Source organism: Falco cherrug, chromosome 5 (genome assembly GCF_023634085.1).
Source record: "Falco cherrug isolate bFalChe1 chromosome 5, bFalChe1.pri, whole genome shotgun sequence".
Classification (NCBI taxonomy): Eukaryota; Metazoa; Chordata; class Aves; order Falconiformes; family Falconidae; genus Falco; species Falco cherrug.
Window position 1 is genome coordinate 75,407,548 of NC_073701.1, and position 19,563 is coordinate 75,427,110.

General features: G+C 38.9%; 1 protein-coding gene across 2 annotated transcripts in view; it reads right to left on the reverse strand.

The window, feature by feature from the left end:
* PTPN12 (protein tyrosine phosphatase non-receptor type 12) overlaps positions 1 to 19,553 on the reverse strand; it is a 78,215-nt gene extending 58,662 nt beyond the window's left edge. Inside the window, exon 1 of one of the 2 annotated variants that reach the window (XM_055711333.1) lies at positions 19,532 to 19,553. Coding sequence is in view for 1 of the 2 variants with exons in the window: in XM_055711332.1 (XP_055567307.1) it covers positions 19,160 to 19,258 (99 nt within the window). In the remaining variant the exon portion in view is untranslated. Of the gene's footprint in view, positions 1 to 19,159; positions 19,457 to 19,531 lie in introns of those variants that run through there. The other variant, XM_055711332.1, reaches the window with a different exon arrangement.
* Between the last annotated feature and the right edge of the window lie 10 nt (positions 19,554 to 19,563).

The following is a 19,563-nucleotide window of genomic DNA, read 5'->3' on the forward strand; positions in this document are numbered from 1 at the left end:
GAAAGGCTTCTTTTGATTTTAAGTCATAATTTAAGTGCCTTGAAACTGTCTCTTGTTTTCATCTCATTTAGAAAGTTACTAGACAGTCAACAAATCCAACATCAGGGCCTCATTGTTTAACAAACACCAGTGCAGAATGGCTTAAACCCTCACAGATCAAACAATAATCTGCAGCAATGGTGTTAACTGCTCACAGACACAATCAATTACTCAGTTCACATTGACTGTCTCTGATAGAAGATTTGATGTTTAATAGTTAAACTGTCAAGCTTTATGCAGTGTTTCTTTGATAAAGAAATTTGTATTTTACTATTTCAACCAAAATGTCTATTTTTATTTTTAAAGTGATATTAACGTTTTGATGAACATTTTCAGAAAGTTTCAGTACTTAAGCACTGCTCTCTGCTTGGAAACATTCCTGGAAAAACTGTGTTTTTATTAAAACTTTTCCTGCTAAAGTTAAAGTAACAGTTCCCAGTTAAAGTAACAGATTCCTGAGACAAGCTGCAAAGCTACACTACCACATGTTATAAGGCTTCAATTTTCACTGAGAAGATAGGCCCAGAACTGAAGGTATTTGGGGGCACTGTCTGTCCTGGGTAAGAAACTAGAACATTTGTCTTTTCTTGCTGTGCTATGCAGACAACTTTTCTTCACAGGCTGGGAAGACAACAGGGGAATGTAATATCTTGAATCATTTTATTACAAACACCTGAGGCTCACACACAGGCAACTTGACTGAGCAGAAAAAAAAACAACCAACCAACAAAAAACCAACCCCACCACCACCAAAAAAAAATGTTTGACTGCACAAGCCTTACACCTTAAATCCCAGAAGTTACACAAAACTGGCTAGGGTTTGGGGTTTTTTCTCTAGGCTTCCCCCCTCCCCTCCCCTTCTTCCAAACAACCCTCAGGATCTAAACTAAAGCAAAATTGAGATCAAAGTCCAGAAAAAAGATGGCCTTAAAGCAGCAGTTTGCTTGACCTGTGTCTGTGGGACCCATCCACTAGATGTCAGTGTCCTCTTGGGCAGAGGAAAACCTTGGATCCTAACGAACAAGAAGGCCGCTGATAGTCCTTGGTTATCAGGTCAACTATAAAGAAGGAAATTCTTAAAAAGCATCCCTGGGCATCACCTGGGCCACAATAGAAGCAGCTAGCAACAGCAGCATTTGTGAACACCAGACACAGAACAAATACAGTTCTAGACACAAATGTTAGCCACTATAGTAACAGGCTAAAGACCAACAGCTGTTTCATGCAACATTACTGATCAAACGTACAGCCCATTGGTCAATAGATATTAAGGCACACTGTAAATGGGTGATAAAAAGGCTGCAAGATATAGCTATTTTTGTATATTTCCCAGAGTACCCCAAAACACAAAATAACACTTGAACAAAAAAAGAAACAACAAAACTAGACACAAGAATGCCCCCCCCCCAAATACAAATCAAGCTTAAAGAGACTTAGATTCAGAAGCAATAAAATAAATTATTATAGCACAGTGTGAAATCCTCTGTGATAGGCATGAAAACACCACACCCTAAAGGACAGAGCAGAAGCCAAAGTTCAGGCACATTAAGCGCCTGTTGCAGGAAGAAACTAATGTTTCTATTCACCTGCAAAAAATCTAGATACTGAGATAAACTATATGCTTAGAATAGAACATTTCAGTTGGAAAGGACCTAAACCGATCATCTAGTCCAACTGCCTGACGATTTCAAGGGTTCAAGGTCTACATTTGAGTCTTAAGGATATAAAAGGAATCTTAAACTTGGGAGCAGGACCTCGGAAACTAATGCCACCTCTAGAAATTATGAAGGACTGACGGGCCAGAGCATGCTGGGAGAGATCTAGCACACACAAGAAACCTGGTGGTTCTTGTGGAGGAGAATTGGAAGGCTATGAAGCTGGAAAAATAAGAAATTAAGAATTTCAGCAGGGTAAAAAGTAGAGATTTCTTTCCTTGTGAAGATATCAGACCAACTTGCCAGAGAACTCTCTCACTTGATTCCCCAGCAAGAAAAACACCTTAAAGCAGATTTGAGCAAACGCAGGACTTGCCTTAAGACACAGCTCCAGAAGAACCATTTCTAGTTACTGCATACTCATATCTGGTATCTTTGCCAGACAGGAAAAGGCTAAAAAAAAAATTCACCACAACTTTTTCCTTTAGAAATAGGAACTTAAAATAAAATAAATAAATAAATAAAATTATGAAGTTGAGTGAAAGGAAATTATACAGAACTAAAAAAATAAAACATTTTTAAGCAGCACAGGGCCTGTTTACACATGCCAGGTAGCAGTAACTGCTGCTATCCTGACTGTCAATATAGCAGTGATAGGTCCTGCCGTCCTGTGATCGTCAGCTGCTGTGACCATGTATATAGTCTGGGAGCTCCTACTCAGCATCTCCCATTGAGAGAAACTGGGAGGATGGCTGTTTCATTTCTCATATTCTTTCTCTCAGTATTCACCAGTCAGAACACACATTACAGATTTTTTTTTGTATTCTGAAGAAACCATGAAGAATCATATAATCCTAAAATTTAGCTGCTTATCTTTCTCCCCAGTTAAGAATATGCCTCTTGCACCATGTATGGCAGATTACTTTTTATCCTTTCCAGGCAGCAAAATATGATCTCATTCATGTTACTGCTTTGTCCCAAACACCACAAATATAATTATGATCACTTCAACTGTTCATTGCTTTATAACCAAGTTACTTTTAAGGGACTGTCTGTCTTCTACCCAGCTCCTATTTGCCTGAGCAAATCTCAGACATTTTTACACTTTCACTCTCATGCTACAAAACCAAAGAAATCTCAAGAAAACTGCCCTCAATATGGACATAAGTCCAGGTTTTTCTTCCCACATGCATATATGCACTACAGGAACGCCTTGCTTGCTGGTCCATCTCTTTCCAAGACAACTTTTGATAATTTGGAAACACAAGTGGTCCTTTAAACAAAGGCAGTAAGGAGAGCATGCTAGCCACATTCCAAATGCAACAACATTTCCTGTCAGTCTCATTTACACTGTATCTTCATCCACCAATGCTGACACTATTGGCTGGTCAAATACAGGTGTACTCAGCACCGACATAACTGATCTATAGATTCATGTACTCCTTTTTCTCCCCAGTTATGAATATATTGTATCAGGTATGGCAGATTCTGATTTTAACACTGTTCAAAAATGGAACTAAAAATGTTTATAACATTTTGAGATCCTTTCCAGGCAGCATAAGACAGTCTTGATCACCACAATTAAAAATATTAATATTCAACTGATTTACTGTGTTCAAGAAACAAACCCATCACCTCAGCATACAAGTAGCCTTTACAAAGCAATAAGTCTTCAGTGGTTTATTAATTCTGATTTAATAATTATTAATTATGTACGTAAACATTTAGACACCATCAAACCCCTCTAAGTTACAAATGCTAATGGATTGGCAAGATTACTAGAATTCACAAGTTTCTTATTTTTTGAAATCAGCAAAAGTAGCAGATTCTAGGCCTTTCCATCTTTTAGGGAAAGGCAAGTAACCACTTTGGATACAACTCTATGGCATACTTCAGATCTTAAAAAAAGTCTCCCTCTAGTTATAACCATAAGTGCATAAACTCCTTCCTATTCATCTGCTTCTTCCCATCATGCATTATGGAAGCAAAAAATGGAATACAGGAAGGAGTTTTTAACGATCTACATGATTATAAGATATAGAGGGGTTTCCTACTTCTACAGCTTTGAGATTTTTTTTAAGTTTGATAGGAGTCATGCTTCCTTCAATGCAAGACTGTTAAATTTCCAGTACAATGAACTGTCACCAGGATGGTTTCATACCCACCCCTACAGACACAGATTAGCTGGACTGTATTTAATACACTGTAGCAATAGTTAACATCAATGACAACAGCTAATTATATACTGAGATGTCAGACACCCATCACTTCACCACTGCACCAAATCTTAACAGTTTTCTACCTCTTAGCCTTTTATTCCAGTTGTGTTTCCTTTAACATTAGTTTCTAAGCCACTAATACTCTATTGCCATTCCTTCCTCACATCAGAGCAAATTCTGTCTGTATAGTAACTTGCTACTGACACTGCCCATCTAGGAACAGGAAAGTTGCTCAACACTAGATGAAGTATTCCTCTTTTCTCTGTTTACAGATATATTTTAAAAAAATAATCTAAGAAAATACTACAGTTGTGGCCAAATTCACATTCTAATTCTGGAAAACTGGAAACCATTTCAGCCAAGCCACAGAATTAACAGGGTGACTGGGTGAGACACTACGATTGTGGGCACATAAGAGAGGCAGCAGGTGGATTAGCATCACAAAGCCCACTGCCTGCAGAAACCAGAGTCAGGCCTTATTTGACTGTAAAAGACCGGTGACAGTTCCTGACACAAGCAGAACTTCTTCCACTTTTTTTACTGGCTCTTTCAACTCAATATATTGCTCAACAGACATCTACTCACAGAGAGCACAGCAGGCTGCTAACCTGCACGCAAATAAGCTATGAATACCTTTCTGGTTTAGCTCACTGAAACACGTTGTAATCGCCACAAGAACTCCTGTTTTTGAATAGCTTCCTTCTAACTTTTACTCTTCATTGCTTCCTTCTCCATCAGATGGGTTTTTTACCTCCCTCAAGGAAAAGTACACTTTACAGCACTTTACTGCATATTGAAGTTAGAGATCTAAAATTGGAGAACTGATACTTAATTACACTTTTAGATAATGGTAATGTGAGTTTGTGAAACGACTACTCATGGCTTTTCAGAATGACAAAATCAGTAGATGAAATACAGGAAATGAGGAAAGTCGCATTACCAAAGTTACTTCCTCAGATCTATCAAAGCCACTCTTGGGAAAGGCTAGATAAGAAAGAATGTAATCTCAAATTTTACAAAGTAAGATAGGAAACACTAAAAGCAAGCAAAGTGTGAGCTTCTTTTTTTATACAAGAAAAAAACCAGAACTGGGAAAGTGAGACTACATAGCACTGAACAACTTAAAAGGAACAGGTTGTACTGCTGCTTACAGCCATGAAAATTACGTGACTTGGTTTTCAGTGTGGAAACAGATATGCCTTTAGTCAGAAAACATTTAGAATTATTTAGTTATTTAGAAAACTTCTAAATTCCTACAGATGTGGAAGACTGCGTATTGCAGTATTTCTAACTGGGAAATAGGCTAGATATTGAGTGCAGATTGAATTAGGGAGAAACAATGACGCCTTCCAAGTATCAGAACTCCCAACACTTCCTAAAAGGAGCACTATTTAAGCACACTGTAAGTAGGATACAAACCACATTTCTCAATCTTATTCTCCCTTGATGGAAGTGACAAAACAAAATCAATTGCTTTAAGAGATCTCAATTTATTTTCAAACGCGTCAATTAAGTTTAACCTCAACCCCAATGTCTGCTGCAGTTTGACTTTAAGGAACAGGAGCTTTTCTAAAGCAATGCCCTCTTTAATCCTTACATTGTGCCTTCCCTTAAAGGCTACCTTCTTCTCATTCCCAGTTGCTAGCATTGTGCATCAGTATTCCACTGGGTAACCAGAACAGCTATTAATGCTAATAAGCCCAGACACGAATACACATTTGTTCTAAAGAGACAGTAACTGCATGACAAGTAATAGGATGAGACATACAGGATTGCTAAATCCTGGCTTTAAAATGCAAAATACAGAAATATATGCTCTACAGCCAAAGTGAATTAATTCAGAGGAGCAGTGAAGTATCGTATCAGGATGCAAGCATTTCTTATAGATGTGTTATGGCAAACAGTACATTACGTGAGAACACTCAAGTACACTACTTACTAAAAGACTGCATCACGACCCCAATGCAAGCTGCACTGCTATTCTCTCTGAATATTGACTGCATCCCTTCTAGCTCTCGGGGGTCAACATTAACTTCTTGACACTCAAATTAGGCTTTGGTATCCAGGAATTTCTGTAATAACCAAGTTTAGACAACAGTTCAATACCACAGTTCCTCTTTTGAGGAGAGGGATCCATAAGCAATACTACTTGGTCCACCGGTCCACTACAAACTCTGGAATACTAATCCTGGTGAAATGAGCAAACCATATCATGAAAACTCATAAGCAACAGTCTGCATGACAATTCTTACAAAGACCATTTCCAAAGAGAATCAAAAAAGACCAGCTTTCAGACACGAAGGAAAAACCGCCTGTTACATTCAAAACAGCTTTGCAGAAACCCTTTCAATTCTTCCAGTTGTGTTTAAGCAGTTTGGTTAAGCCTTATTGTCCTGCCTCCCAGGCTTCTTGTCCCATCGTCCAGACCTAACATGCTTCTAAGATTTTTACTTATTAAAAATTGCTGATTGTCAGAGCTAGGTAACATTTGAAACCTTAACTTTTTCTTTAAGATGATAATAAAGCCAGTAATATGTATGGCTAATCTATTCTGTTCTGAATTTAAAAGCAGGCTCAAATAGACCAGCCAGTTCTGCTTTGACCATGAAATTAAAACAAAGCAAACAAAAACCCCACAAAAAATAAACCCATATACCTTCTCTCTTCTTCTAACCCAACAACTGATCAATCAATCAATGCTTGCCCAGCTCAAAAGGGTGCCAAACTACACTATAGGCAATCATTTGCCTTCAGTGTATTAAATCCATAACAACCTGTATAAAGCTAATGCTTGTTCCAAAGAGCTTCCAGTCTAAAAGCAAGGCAAAGGAAGTTGAACAAAGATATTTAACTTATTCACATGGTTTTCCACTCATCCGCTTATCATGCAATGGCCTCTGTCTTCCAAAAACAGTAATAGCCAATGATTTAAAAAATAAAGAAATAATTCTAGTAGTACAGGGATAGGATAGCACAAGCACAGGAGGGAAGTGAAGAAAGAAAATCAGAAAAACAGAAAAAGAGAAGCAAAATGAAAATAAAATATTCAAGATGGATCAGAATTGACGTGTTGAATCAAAAATACACATTGCAATTTGCATAAGTTCTGACAGAAGTATTATGCCCAGTGGAAAACTACACGCTTTGCAGGGATGATTCAACAACTAGCTGACATAAATGCCGAATTCCTAAAGCATATCTTGTTTATACAATGTCCAGAAGCTAGATCCAACAAGCTAAATACAAATCAAGAGACAGCAGTATGAATGCAACAGGGAGCCCACACGAGCTGTCATGTTTTCTATTTTTTCTCCTGAAAAAACCCTTCCTCCATGGCAATTGAGATACCCTTAAAATTCACAACACACCTTGCATAAGCAAAGTTCTCCAACTTTCTTCTGGAGATTTTCTTAAGTCCAGTTTATCATTTGAAAGGTTTTATGTACTTAACTTTCCACACAATCTGACAATCACATACCCATTAAACTGACCTACCACAGGAAGGAGAGAAGGTTGTGATGTCTAATCCAAACAAATCTTCAGTTCAAGCATATGAAGTTGGTAAACTACATTCCTACAAACAGAACATTTCACCTTCTCAGTTGTTACCAATAAACACTGAATTCCAATACCACACTAGTAAGAATCTGATAAGAGGGAAAGAAAAAAAAACCAACACAAAACATACAAATCTTACAAGTAAATACTGTCTGCTGTGTTTTTATCACTTGTCTTGGACTAGTTTGCAAGGAACACTACTTGAAAATCTATACCATCAATACATGATTCGGGAAACTTGTGGCTTCAGGATCAGGTTCTGGAGGTTTTAAAGCAGTGACACAATGGCCCCATAAAATCTAAAGGACATAGCACTAAAATGCAAGACAACATGTCCTACAAAATCCTTTACCTCACTAAAATCATGGTCATTTTTAGTTCAAACATACTGTCTCCCTAGAAATAAATCAATTCACTACTTAATTATATCCCTGCACTGAGTTTCCTTTCTACTTCATTGCTAATTTTCTCACTTCTAAACACATCCTGGCCTGATGTACACTTAATATGTCTGGAAGTTATCTTAAGAGCTAAAAATATCATCACTGAGGTTTTTATATCCACATACTTTCTTCATTGGATGATCATATTGCCTTACTTAACCAGACATGGAATATTTTTTCTATGAATACAGGAAGCAAAGCCTATTATGTATGCTATAAGACCATACAAACAGGATGCTGGCTTCATTTTCACACAATCACCAATTTAAACAATGGTAATGCTTTTTAAAATCCTGTGCCAGAAAGATACATCGATATAGCTTTGCACCAAAAATGCCACACTGTTTAGCAACATATATGTTAACAAATGTAAACTCTCATTCAGGGTATTCCGTATTAGAAATAGTTACAGAATTAGCTTGAATTTTAGAAGCAAATATTATTTGCCTTTAGGAAATCACAGCTCATACATGGATTTATGGCAACAGATTGCCAACTTCAGGATACATATATTTTTATCAATTGAAATCATTTATTAACAAGCTATAGATTTCTGTAATTTCTAAGAAATACAACTAGGCTTCTCTCTGCCAGTTTCAAGTATTCAAGTTTCTACCTGTTCTTTTCAGAACAACAAAAACAGCAAGTTGACATTCCAAATAATTTGCAGGTTGGATTTTCACTGTAACAGAAACCAAAGAATAGAAATGAAAGCTCAAATTTCATCACCTTAATCAAAACATTAAGAAAATATAAGGCACCAGTTTAAGAAGCAACTGGAGCAATGTCACTACAGAATATCAGGGCAATTCCCACAGCAGTTTTGTGAAATAGCCTTTGGGAAAGGTTCTTCTGTTTATAAGGAAAATATCAAAGGCTGTGACCGATTTGTGAGTGACTATATGGCTTAACATCCACCTTAATGACAACTTACTTCAGAACCTTCATTTTGAAAAACAGACTCTTGTCCAAAGCTTTAAGTGCAAAGGCCCTGTGTTCCAGATTTACAGCAAAAAGCTGTTAAAAGACACAATGTAAACCACATTTCTCCCTTCTGGGCCTACCCATCATGCAGTAGAAAGAAAAGAAAAATAAAAGTATCTATAAAACAACACATTTCTTTACTAAAATAAACTCCAGTGAGCGCCTGAAGTACTTTCCAAAATTGTTTCACTTGTCTAAAATCATAGCCATTTTTCTGCATTAAGACTTACGTATAGTTCCCTATATGTTCATTAATATTTACACACGGTTATGTTTATGCAACCTCACAGGAAATGAGTTAAAATTAGTTTTACATTTTAATTTGATGACAATAAAAATCAGCGTGGCTTTGTGTAACCACCTATTCTACTAAAAATGGAAGTCTTAGAAGAAATTGTCAAATACTAAGAGCTGTCTGGGGAGACTCACAATATCTAAGAGATTATTTCCTTCCTTTAACAGTTTATGCAATAGGGGTACTGCCCTATAGGCAATTTATAATTAATTCATTTCTGCAGGAATTCTCAGGTTTTTGAAGTAGTTAAACTAACCTACATATGCCCTGCCCTCCAGAAAAGCGTTTCATTTTCCAGCTTTATTTTGAACTAAATGATTCCCTTGAGTACTCCTACTGGACAACGCTATTCATTTCAATTAACAATTACCTATTTGCTAAAATTATAAGAATACACATGAGGGAGTAACTAATAATGAAAGCATAGCTTCCAGTTGTAATCCTACTTCCTAGGCAGGAAGGCAAAGATTCAAGTAGAAAATAGAAGAATCGAGACTTATTTTCTACATGTGGAAAGGCAGTTTAAAAAAAAAAAAAAAGCTACGGACTGCAAAAATGCAGGACGTAATACATATACCATTGAGGCATCCCCATGATCAATTTCACTCACAAGGCACTTGGGTTTGTTTGTTGTTTATGTTAATCCATTTCTCAGTTTTGTGCATAAGACCGCAGAAATACTGGACAGCTAATTCAGTAAGAAATTCTAAGTAGAATGCTATACCCAAACACCACATATGCTACCAGAACACTGAGTGCTTTGAGGAAAAAACAATACTGTTCCACCACAGGGTTATGCATTAAAGAGTCAAATACAGTCAAATAAGAAGTGAAACATTTAGGACAGAGTGGAACACGACTCAAGCTTCTCAAAAGCTTTGCAGTTCCCATAGCTATCAGTCATTTCAACTTGATGCATAATCCACACTGGCAAGTCCCCTAACACTTAAAGACAGGCAACCCACGCAGCATCCTCTGAATTAGGAACCCAGCTGTTCAAAGATAGTTCTTGGAGGACACAGCTATCAGAGGAATAAAAATAATACCATACTAACATAAATGAGAGACAACATCTATTTTGAAAAAAAATTAAGATAAATTAAAAAAAAACTGAAAACAATACAAAAATTCTGGACCAACAGCATCCTGAAACTCTCAAATGTGGTGAGTAGCTAGGACTCATGCCTATTGGTGTCTAAAGTCCAGCCAAAACCTGCATGAACTAAAACCTTGTCTAAACAGCTGTAGACATCCAGCTCAACACAAAAAATAAATTTCTCATCCATGATATTGACCCCATAGCAGATATGAAAGATAGCAATGACAGCAGAGGTGCTAACTGCCCAACCCAAATAAAAGCACAAGATGAGACAATGCCACTGATGTGCCACATTCTTTTCAGCTTCCCATTGCTTGCCCTGTATTAGCTGTCCAGAAGAAAAAGTCCTGGCCCCTTGCTCCCACTGTAGCCCAACTACACAGCTGAAAAAACGCCATCTACCTGTTCAGAACCAAAGAACTGCTCTCAATCTCACTGATCCACAGGAGCTGTTCTTCCTGTGATCACAAACAATAAAAAACATCTGTGTGTTTTCAGATGAAAAACAAAAAGCAGATGTCATCCACATGAGGCAGTAAGAACAACAAGACAGACAAATGCAGCAAGACAACAAAATCATTTAAGAGGACACCACTGTATTCTGACCTTACAAAAACAAACAAAACCAGCTACAACTTACAAGGCTACATAAGGAGGAAGTTAATGTAAAAAAGTTTGAATCGACAAGTTCAGTATTATAACTAAATAAAAGATTAAAGTAGTGTGTATGTTCTTTAAAGCAATATGGTTTCAAATAACTCCTCCTTAGAAACTAATGCTTTCCAATCCATGACTTCAGACACCAAAACTCATAGCTAAGACTGTACAATTAAAACTAATACATTTCCATAACATTTAACAATCAAGCCCTGTTCTCCAACATATAAAAAATAGAGAGTACGGCACTTCCTCCAAAGAGAAAGGAAACTAAATTATATGGATATGCTTATGAACACTTAATAACTGCAACAGGATTTCTCTAAATGATAGCAAATTAAAAATTGAACAAGCCAACTGATTCGTACAGCACTTACAACTTTCAGTCTACTAATGTAGTTGCCCTTGGCGCATTCCTAACACTAAGCAATTCCATTCTTTTTACTGAACTAAGGGAGCTCCAACAAAATAAATTTAAAAAATTAATGGTCAGAAGCATCATGGTAGGATTTCCTTCAAAATCACTGATGTTTCCTTCTAGAAATCTGAATGAATGAAATGTATCTTTATTTGCACTTGCTCCTAACAACATGTCTAGCCCATGAGGCAACATCATTCATAGTCCTCTCACAACAGCTAGATATTTTCCCCCACTAAAGTAACTGGCTACACCAGCTTGCTACTTTTTACAGCTGATAATTCAATTCTTCTAGGCTTTTCTTTCATAAGACACTTCCATTAGAACACTATTGCCTTTAAGTCTTCCCAAAAATTGATTACCACCAATGAAATTACCTTTTAAAGAAATTAGAAGTATCGGTTTGTAGGAAGATAGATAAGAGGAAAAATTAGGTCAACCAAACTAGGTCATCCATTTATACCTCTATTTAGCTGGTACCTTTTGGGAAACTTATTTCTCTATCTTTTTAGCTGTGTAAGAACTTCTTCATTCCAAAGCTGATAGCAAAAGGGTAGCTAGAACAAGGCCCTCAGAGAGACAAGCACTAATTTTTCCTACACAAACCTCGCAGTGGCTGAAACATCCTGACATCAGTATCCAAAGATACTTCTGGTTCTCAACGCAGAACAATGGTCCTGAAGTCTGACAGACTTCACCACGCTCTTCTCCTCTTACAGCTCTTCCCTTAACCTTCCTGTTGCACTCTCAGCTTCCATAGTAAAGCTACCAGCTACTTGTACTTGTACTGTCTCAATAGCATACAGTCTGAACACAATTTTGTTTCTCAAAGATGTAGAGGGACTCAAGACAGTACTCTTCAACAATAAGCTGCTCTCTGAGGCTCCCAGTTCTGGATCAAGAAGTCCACAGCTGTACCAGAGCACTCTCCTTCTGTGAACATGTCCTAACTGTCCAAATTTGAACAAATAATTAATGAGTTAAGTTTACATTGGCAAGTTTTTTGCCAGATGAAGCAGGAAAACAACGAGCTTAATCTCTTTGCAACGTTCACATGCTAGTTAACAGAAATAGAAATGCATATCCATGCTTCATTTAGGGCAAATATACACAGCTGAGTTAGCCAAACCTGCCCTGGCATAACCATAGCAATTGTGGAGTAGAACAGCCAGAAGAAAATATCAGGATGCAAACACCGCGCTTCCTAAGAGCACAAAGACCTTGTGCACTACCCAGTGAAGTTACGCCTTACTCAATTCTGTATCTGACCTTTTACACCAATGCCTCTCCCTAACTAAAGGCCATTTTATAAACCCAAGAAAAACAACATCATCCAGCTTCTGATTTCAGTTCTACAAATGTGTACTCAGGGCACTACTATAGTTCCACCTTTTGCCAGTGCTAACAAGTGCATTATTATTTTCCCTATGCCAAAATGTCTTAGCTACTAAGCACATTACAGTGCAACTGTAGCAGTACACAATATAAAATCCACAAATCTTAAATAGTAACGGTGAAAAATATCAACCAGAATGTCCATTTACTACAAATCAATAGCTTTAAGATGAAGTTAAAAGCCTTGGTCTTTTATTACACTTACTATTAACAAATGCATACACATCAGACAAGTAAATTTCAGGTTAACCTTTCCCTGGCTTCTATTTAGCTATAACTTCTATTTCGCTATCCTTCTATTAAGCTTCTATTTAGTGATAACATCATCAAGGAAAAACACCCTCAACCTACTGAAGTTTTAAAGTAAATGACGTACACTCCAAAAGAAGAAAGTTGTGCTATAGCAATCAGTCACACAAATATGCGGAGCAGTATATAAGCATACATCCAGGTATATACCTATATGTCTGCATGTACATAGATCTACAGAACTACAGATTAGGGTCTAGGGTTGACGAACTATGGTCACATGAGATATCTATATATAGAGATACCTAAATACCTATATACGTATATAACTATATACAGCAAAAGGCACTGTAGGATTGAGATCTGACTATAAGCAAAGTATGTATTTGACATGCTATTTAAATTATTTGGAGTGTATATAGTATGCCATGAAGTGCAAGGTCAAGATTACAGTTTGTTCCTTCTGAAAAATTCTATAATATTCAACAAAATCAGTATACAACACCTCTATTCCATAAGAACAGCAGACTTACATGCTGCTATCTTTAGAGACTGAGCAAACAGAACTTACTACCAGGCAACCTATTTGACACAACCCAGAGAATTGCCCGATTTGTTTTAGTTTCATTTAGCTGAAAAAACTACCGCAATTTTAAGCAGAGTTTCCAAGTTCTTATACCCCAGGGTCACTACAGCAGCTTTGTGGTTCTAGTCAACTGCCTCTATGAAAATTCTGAATGGCATCTTGGAAACAACAGGAACAGCTCTCATTTCCTAAGAAGGGGACAAAAAAGCTGAATATTTTAAACTGAATGGTTGTTCACAGCAAGTTGTGTTTTTGGATAACACTTAAACAATGGTATTTCACAAAATTTCAGAAGCCTCTGAAGTTAAGGGTTATTGAAGTTACTATTCAGTCATACTGCTCCAGCCAGATGTAGCCTATGTAAATAAAGCTTTATGAACGGCCTGGATGACTGTCACTGCACACAATGAAGTAATCTGTTGATGTGTGTGTCCCCCAATCAAATTAACAGCATCTAGCTGAAATATGGTTAATGGAAATAAAACTTAAAAAACACACCAACACTAAAATTAAAGCATAATACAGAAGATGAGTAGTAACAGGACCCATTTTTTACCCTGAAATTATAAAAAGGCTTAAAGCACATCTAAAGTGACAATTGCCTGTGGCCTATTAACACATCTCTAAAAGCAGAGCTTCTTATAACAGACCAGATGTACAACATATATACGAGTCATTTTCTCCAGTTACTTTTTCTATCACCCTTAAGGGAAGAGAAGTGCTCGGAACTGTTGATGTTCATTCAAAAGCCCCCAGGAGTTTCATGCAGACCTATACTTACACCAATTAAATCTTAGTTTTGAAGTTTCAAGAAACAGTTTATCATCTAGCTGATTCTACCAAAGTGTTTTTCCTAGTTTAATTTTTTTTCTCTTGAAAAGACAGCATATCGTATAACATATACAATAAAGCCTAAGTTGAGAGTTCATGTTTCAAACTATGTGCTACAAGCATGAAACAATTCATTATGTAAATAAATACTAGAAAACATCATTTCCAAAAATGTCTACACAGTGCTATCTTTTCTTAAGCTTAAAGTAATGCAGAGAGATATAATACTCTATCTTTCTTCACTAAGTTTCCAGTTTATATGCTTCCTTATAAATTTGAAAAATATCTTCACAGATACTCAAAAGGTGCATTAGTGGTATCTGAATCAGAAAGATTTACACAAACGCACATTAATATACAGATGAGCTTTTAAGAAGGTTGTTTCCCAAGGGCTATGGTTGAATATAGCAATATCTTTAATGCTATTCCAGAATGTACAGGAATTGGAACAAAATCAGTGTCATGATTGCCATTAGTACTGGGATGTTCGCTACATATCCTAGTAGTCTTGATCAGTGACTTAGAATAGTCTAGATTGCCAATTCACTTTTAGTAGTCTTGGACATTTTAGAAAAGACGCGCTTTCCTGAGAAATGAGACAAAAAAACTAGGGAAGGCAAGTTTTGTAACATCTGGCCTAGCACTGCTTATGATCAACTTAGCTTTTACCCTTAGAAGTCAAGCACGTTCCACACCTCCCGTTTTTTCAAACAGGACTTTCACAAAACGAAGTACTTAAAATTAAAAACATTAAGAGATTAAAAGCACAGAAACTACCTTTTTACCCCTTTCAAATCAATGACCTGTTCAAACCCTCTTTCATACTTTAGAAAACAGCACATCAAGTTCTTTACTATTCCCAGATTAAGGGTTCCAGCTTAGATGGACTGAACAGAACACAGATACACAATATTCAGTTGTTTGAGTTAGTTACCAGTGTCCTCTTGAAAGAAAGGTGTAAAAAGATCTGACACCAGACATAGCTACCTAGTAACTCCTTCCAAAGTTGTTAAAAATCAGTATTATTTGGACTGATGATCTACGACAGGATCATTTTGACACCACTACCTCCAGACAACAGCTGGGGGTCCCCTACACAGTACCCACTGCAAACACCACAAACACTTCCAACCATTCTCTGTCTTCCGTAACAACAGATTAGCCAGAGATATAAACCAAAAGATTAAGCAAGATGTCATAGACCACAAAACATTTGAAACATAACATCTGATTTTTTAAGGTAAAGCTTTACACCATTCATGCTCTTTAACAGTGGTAGTCTACACCAGACAAACAATAGAAATGGGAGCATCAGAATGCTTTTGTTGAGACAAAAAAAATCACATAAAAACCCAAAAATGTGTTAGTTGTGGAAACATTAAACTAAAAACCAGCAAAAATATTTAATGAGGTCTTTCTAAAATCTAGAAAAATTGTTTTCTTTGCCTCCATACGGAGCTTTGACTTCCTACCCTTGTCTGATTTAAGACACATGTTCATTAGAGAAAATCAGAATCTAGACCGTGCTGGTTGTATTCATACAACATGAAACACCAAGAGGAAGCAATCTATACTTACTTCCTTTTGCCTAAACAGCAATGTCAGCAGAAATCAAGGAAAAAGTATACTCTTGGATGTATTGTAACCATACGAGTAAAATCCTAACCGACATTATTTTACGAAAAAGCCCACTTGCCCCTATATCCGCAGATACATGCTTACCAGCAAAACACAAAGCCTATACTCTTTTCAAACAATCTCCTTCATTTAAACCTAACTATGTACACCTATAGTGCTGAAGTGATTTCCTACTAAGTCCTGCTCGCCCTCCAGTACAATCTATCTCATAAGATGAGAGTTGAGGGGGAATAATCAGTTTTCCACCTTCCAAGTAGAATATGTTTTCAGGTATGTCAATAGCAGTATTAAATAGCAGTCTTAGTCATCTACGCTATGGACTTTCAGTAACAGTCAGACTACTCAGTCTACCTGCACATAACTCTAGCTTCTCTACCCTCTTTTCCAGCACTCCCTGGCCCCCATCTGTCAAGTACTTTTAGTTCATTCACTCAGGCCTAAATATAATTCTGTAAGCCTATTACTCAACACATTCAAAGGTAATAAAGATGTGAAAATAAAGAATTGTTTTCAATTGCATTTACCCACTATTTCATACCTATTTTAGATTCCATTTTGACTTGGAAGTGAAGCGAAGAGTAACAGCAATTCCTATTCCACAAATTTGTCACTGCTTCACAGGAACAGTACATCCTGCACTGAAATGAGAAAATACAACTTCCTCCCTTCCCCTGCCGAAAAATCTCTAAGTCTTGAAGAAAACAGAATACTGAAGCTTTTACCCCCTTCACCTGTCGTCTCCCTTTTCAATCATTTTAAACAGCACCTAAGCATGGCTCTGTTTAAAAAAAAAATCAAAATCAAACACAATTCACCACTCCAAAACACATACACAAAAAATCAACACAATACCCTAGCATGTTCACAGTGGGAAAAAAATCCAAACCCAAGAAATCAGCAATTACAATTCTGGTCGCCACACTAATCTGCATCTGCTTTACTAAATAGAGATGAATATTGAGACTTATGTGACTATTAATGCCAAAGATCAGCATCCTAGTTTCCTGGTTTTCCTATAATTTATTATACAAAAATCAAGTATGAATGTTTGGAATACAAAGCGTTAAAAGGACAAAAGAAATTTTGAACACAGTATTTTCCACAGCATTTAGCATCATTTCAGGTAATACACCTTTCACCCAAAATGCCTTGACAATCAGTTCCTACAATCTTATTTTCCCATTTTCTAGCAGCATTCTTTCCTTGCTGCTCTATAAAAGCAATGAGAAAGCGTACTGACTATACAGTGGACAGCTATAGAAACAACGAGCTGTCGATAGAGAAATTGAAACAAAAGCTATTTTTCCGTACAGAGGTGCCACTACTTAGAAGAAAGGATGACAAAACTACTGTATACGATTCAACTATAAGAAGGCTACAACATTAAGCTATTTATCAGATACAAAATGGCAGAAGTGGGTTAGGAGATCTAGTACAAAGTATTTAACATAAAGGCTATTAAAAAAATCCTCCGTTTTCCACGGAGTCTAGGCCACCCTTACTGTAAGGTACACGTAGTTACGTGAACAAGACAGACCCATCAGTACAAGACATCAATTTGTGTTTAGTAACAATTATATTACTAAAACTATCACTTAACTAAACTGTCCAACTGTCCTGTCAAAGTATTTAACCTTTAAATTCTTGTGTAAAGATGCTCTGTTCAGCAAAACAGATTTAGATGTGTCCTATTGCTCCAACGCCGTTTACATATTACATATTTCATCTCACATATTTCTCTCTTCCTTTCCCACACGCTCAGATGTTTCAGCAGCATACTTTCAGTATTTGCAAAATCCTGCCCAAAGAGCGTGGCCGATTTCCCACGGGCTCCCACCCCACCCTGGATGAACTCGTTACTTCCCAAAGTCCACTCCACTTCCTCTTCCACCCCTGGACCTGCCAGCACTCCCAAACCCTCCGCCTTGCACAACATCCGTGGCCTCCTCCCCACATTTCAGACTATCTCCCGTGCGACACTTACATTGAGGTTTTGGGGTGGGTTTTTTTTGTTCCCAGACCACTAGCAGAGACCGACAGCTTAAAAGGCTAACAATGTAGGTTTAATCCCAAATAGCACCAGATAATAAAGCTACAGAGATACGCGTATACAGAGGTTGCTAACCCGCTCATCTTCAGCTCTTCTGTAGGTCAAACCGTATTTTGATGTGAAGTATTTAAACAATACTGAAAAGTGCCAGTGACATCTGCCCAATCAAAATTATTGTTCACAGCTCAGACCGTCTATTCAAAAGATAAATCTCCTCAAACATTTGAGCAGCTCGATTAAACAGCTAAAACAAACCAGGAAAAGAGCTAATTCTCCAATAAATTCTTCCCCAGAGCACACACGTTAACCAAAGGCTGACAGTGAACTGATCTGGAAGGAAGAAAGGACGAGGGATACAGGCAGGGCTGCGATGGGGGATGGGGAGCGAAGGGAGATGTTAGGGAAGGGAAGATGAATATTCCTCCAAGGACTATTCAATACGTTTAACACATCTCAGAAAGAAGAGAGAGCTCAAGCAGGCAGCTACAGGGGCAGATGAAGGGGGAAAGGAGGGAAGGAGTGCCCGATTATCCCCAGATGACATTATACATGGCAACCCCGCCAGAAAAGGGGCTGCAGGGGAGAGGAAGCGCTAAGAGCCCTCCCCGAGCCGCCTCTGTCCCCTTTATCTGCTCAGGGAAGGAAGGGGGGGGCGGGGGGGGGGGGGGGGGAGGAGGGGCTTTCGTTTAATTTTGCAACAGCCGATCCCCTGCCATCTCCTCAGCAGCAGAGGAGGGCCGGGGCAGAGGGCTGCGGTGACAAACCCTCCCGGGGGGTGGGGGCAGGAAGAGGGGCAAATTAAGGCGGCCACCTCCCCCCCCCCCCCCCTCGCCGCGCCGAGCTCGGAAAGTGGTGGGGGGCACGGGGGAGCCGGCCGAGCTCCCGGGCTACACAATAGCAGGTCACTCCCAGGGAAGCGATGCTCACAGGCGGATGGGGAAGGGGCTGCAGGGGCAGCCCGGCACCTCGGCGGGACTCCCCCCCACGCCCCGAGGGGAGGCGGGAGCCCTGCCCGCCCCTCCGGCACCGCCGCCGCCCCTCACCATGAAGTCGCTGGCGAAGTTGTCCTCCCCATTGTGGTCCGTGTCCTTCATGGCCTGGACTCGCTTAATGAATTTCCTCAGGATCTCCTCCTGGCTCATCCTGCCCCGCCGGCCGCCCTGCGGAGCGGGAGCCCCAGCCCCGGCCGCCCGCCCGCTCTCCGTCTACCAGCCCCCCCCGCCGCACAAGCCCGACACCCGGCTGCCTGCCCTGCCTCGCCTCTCCCAGCCCCCGGGCCTGCCCCGCGGCCTGCTGGCGCGGCACGGCTCCCCACCCCGCTTACGGCCGCTCGACCGCCCGCTCCATCCTCCCCTCCCTCTGCCCGACCCTCCCTGGACGCCGCCGCCGACACAGGGACACGACGAAGTCCCCACCTCCTCCCCCCGCGCAGGCGCGGCTCCCGCTC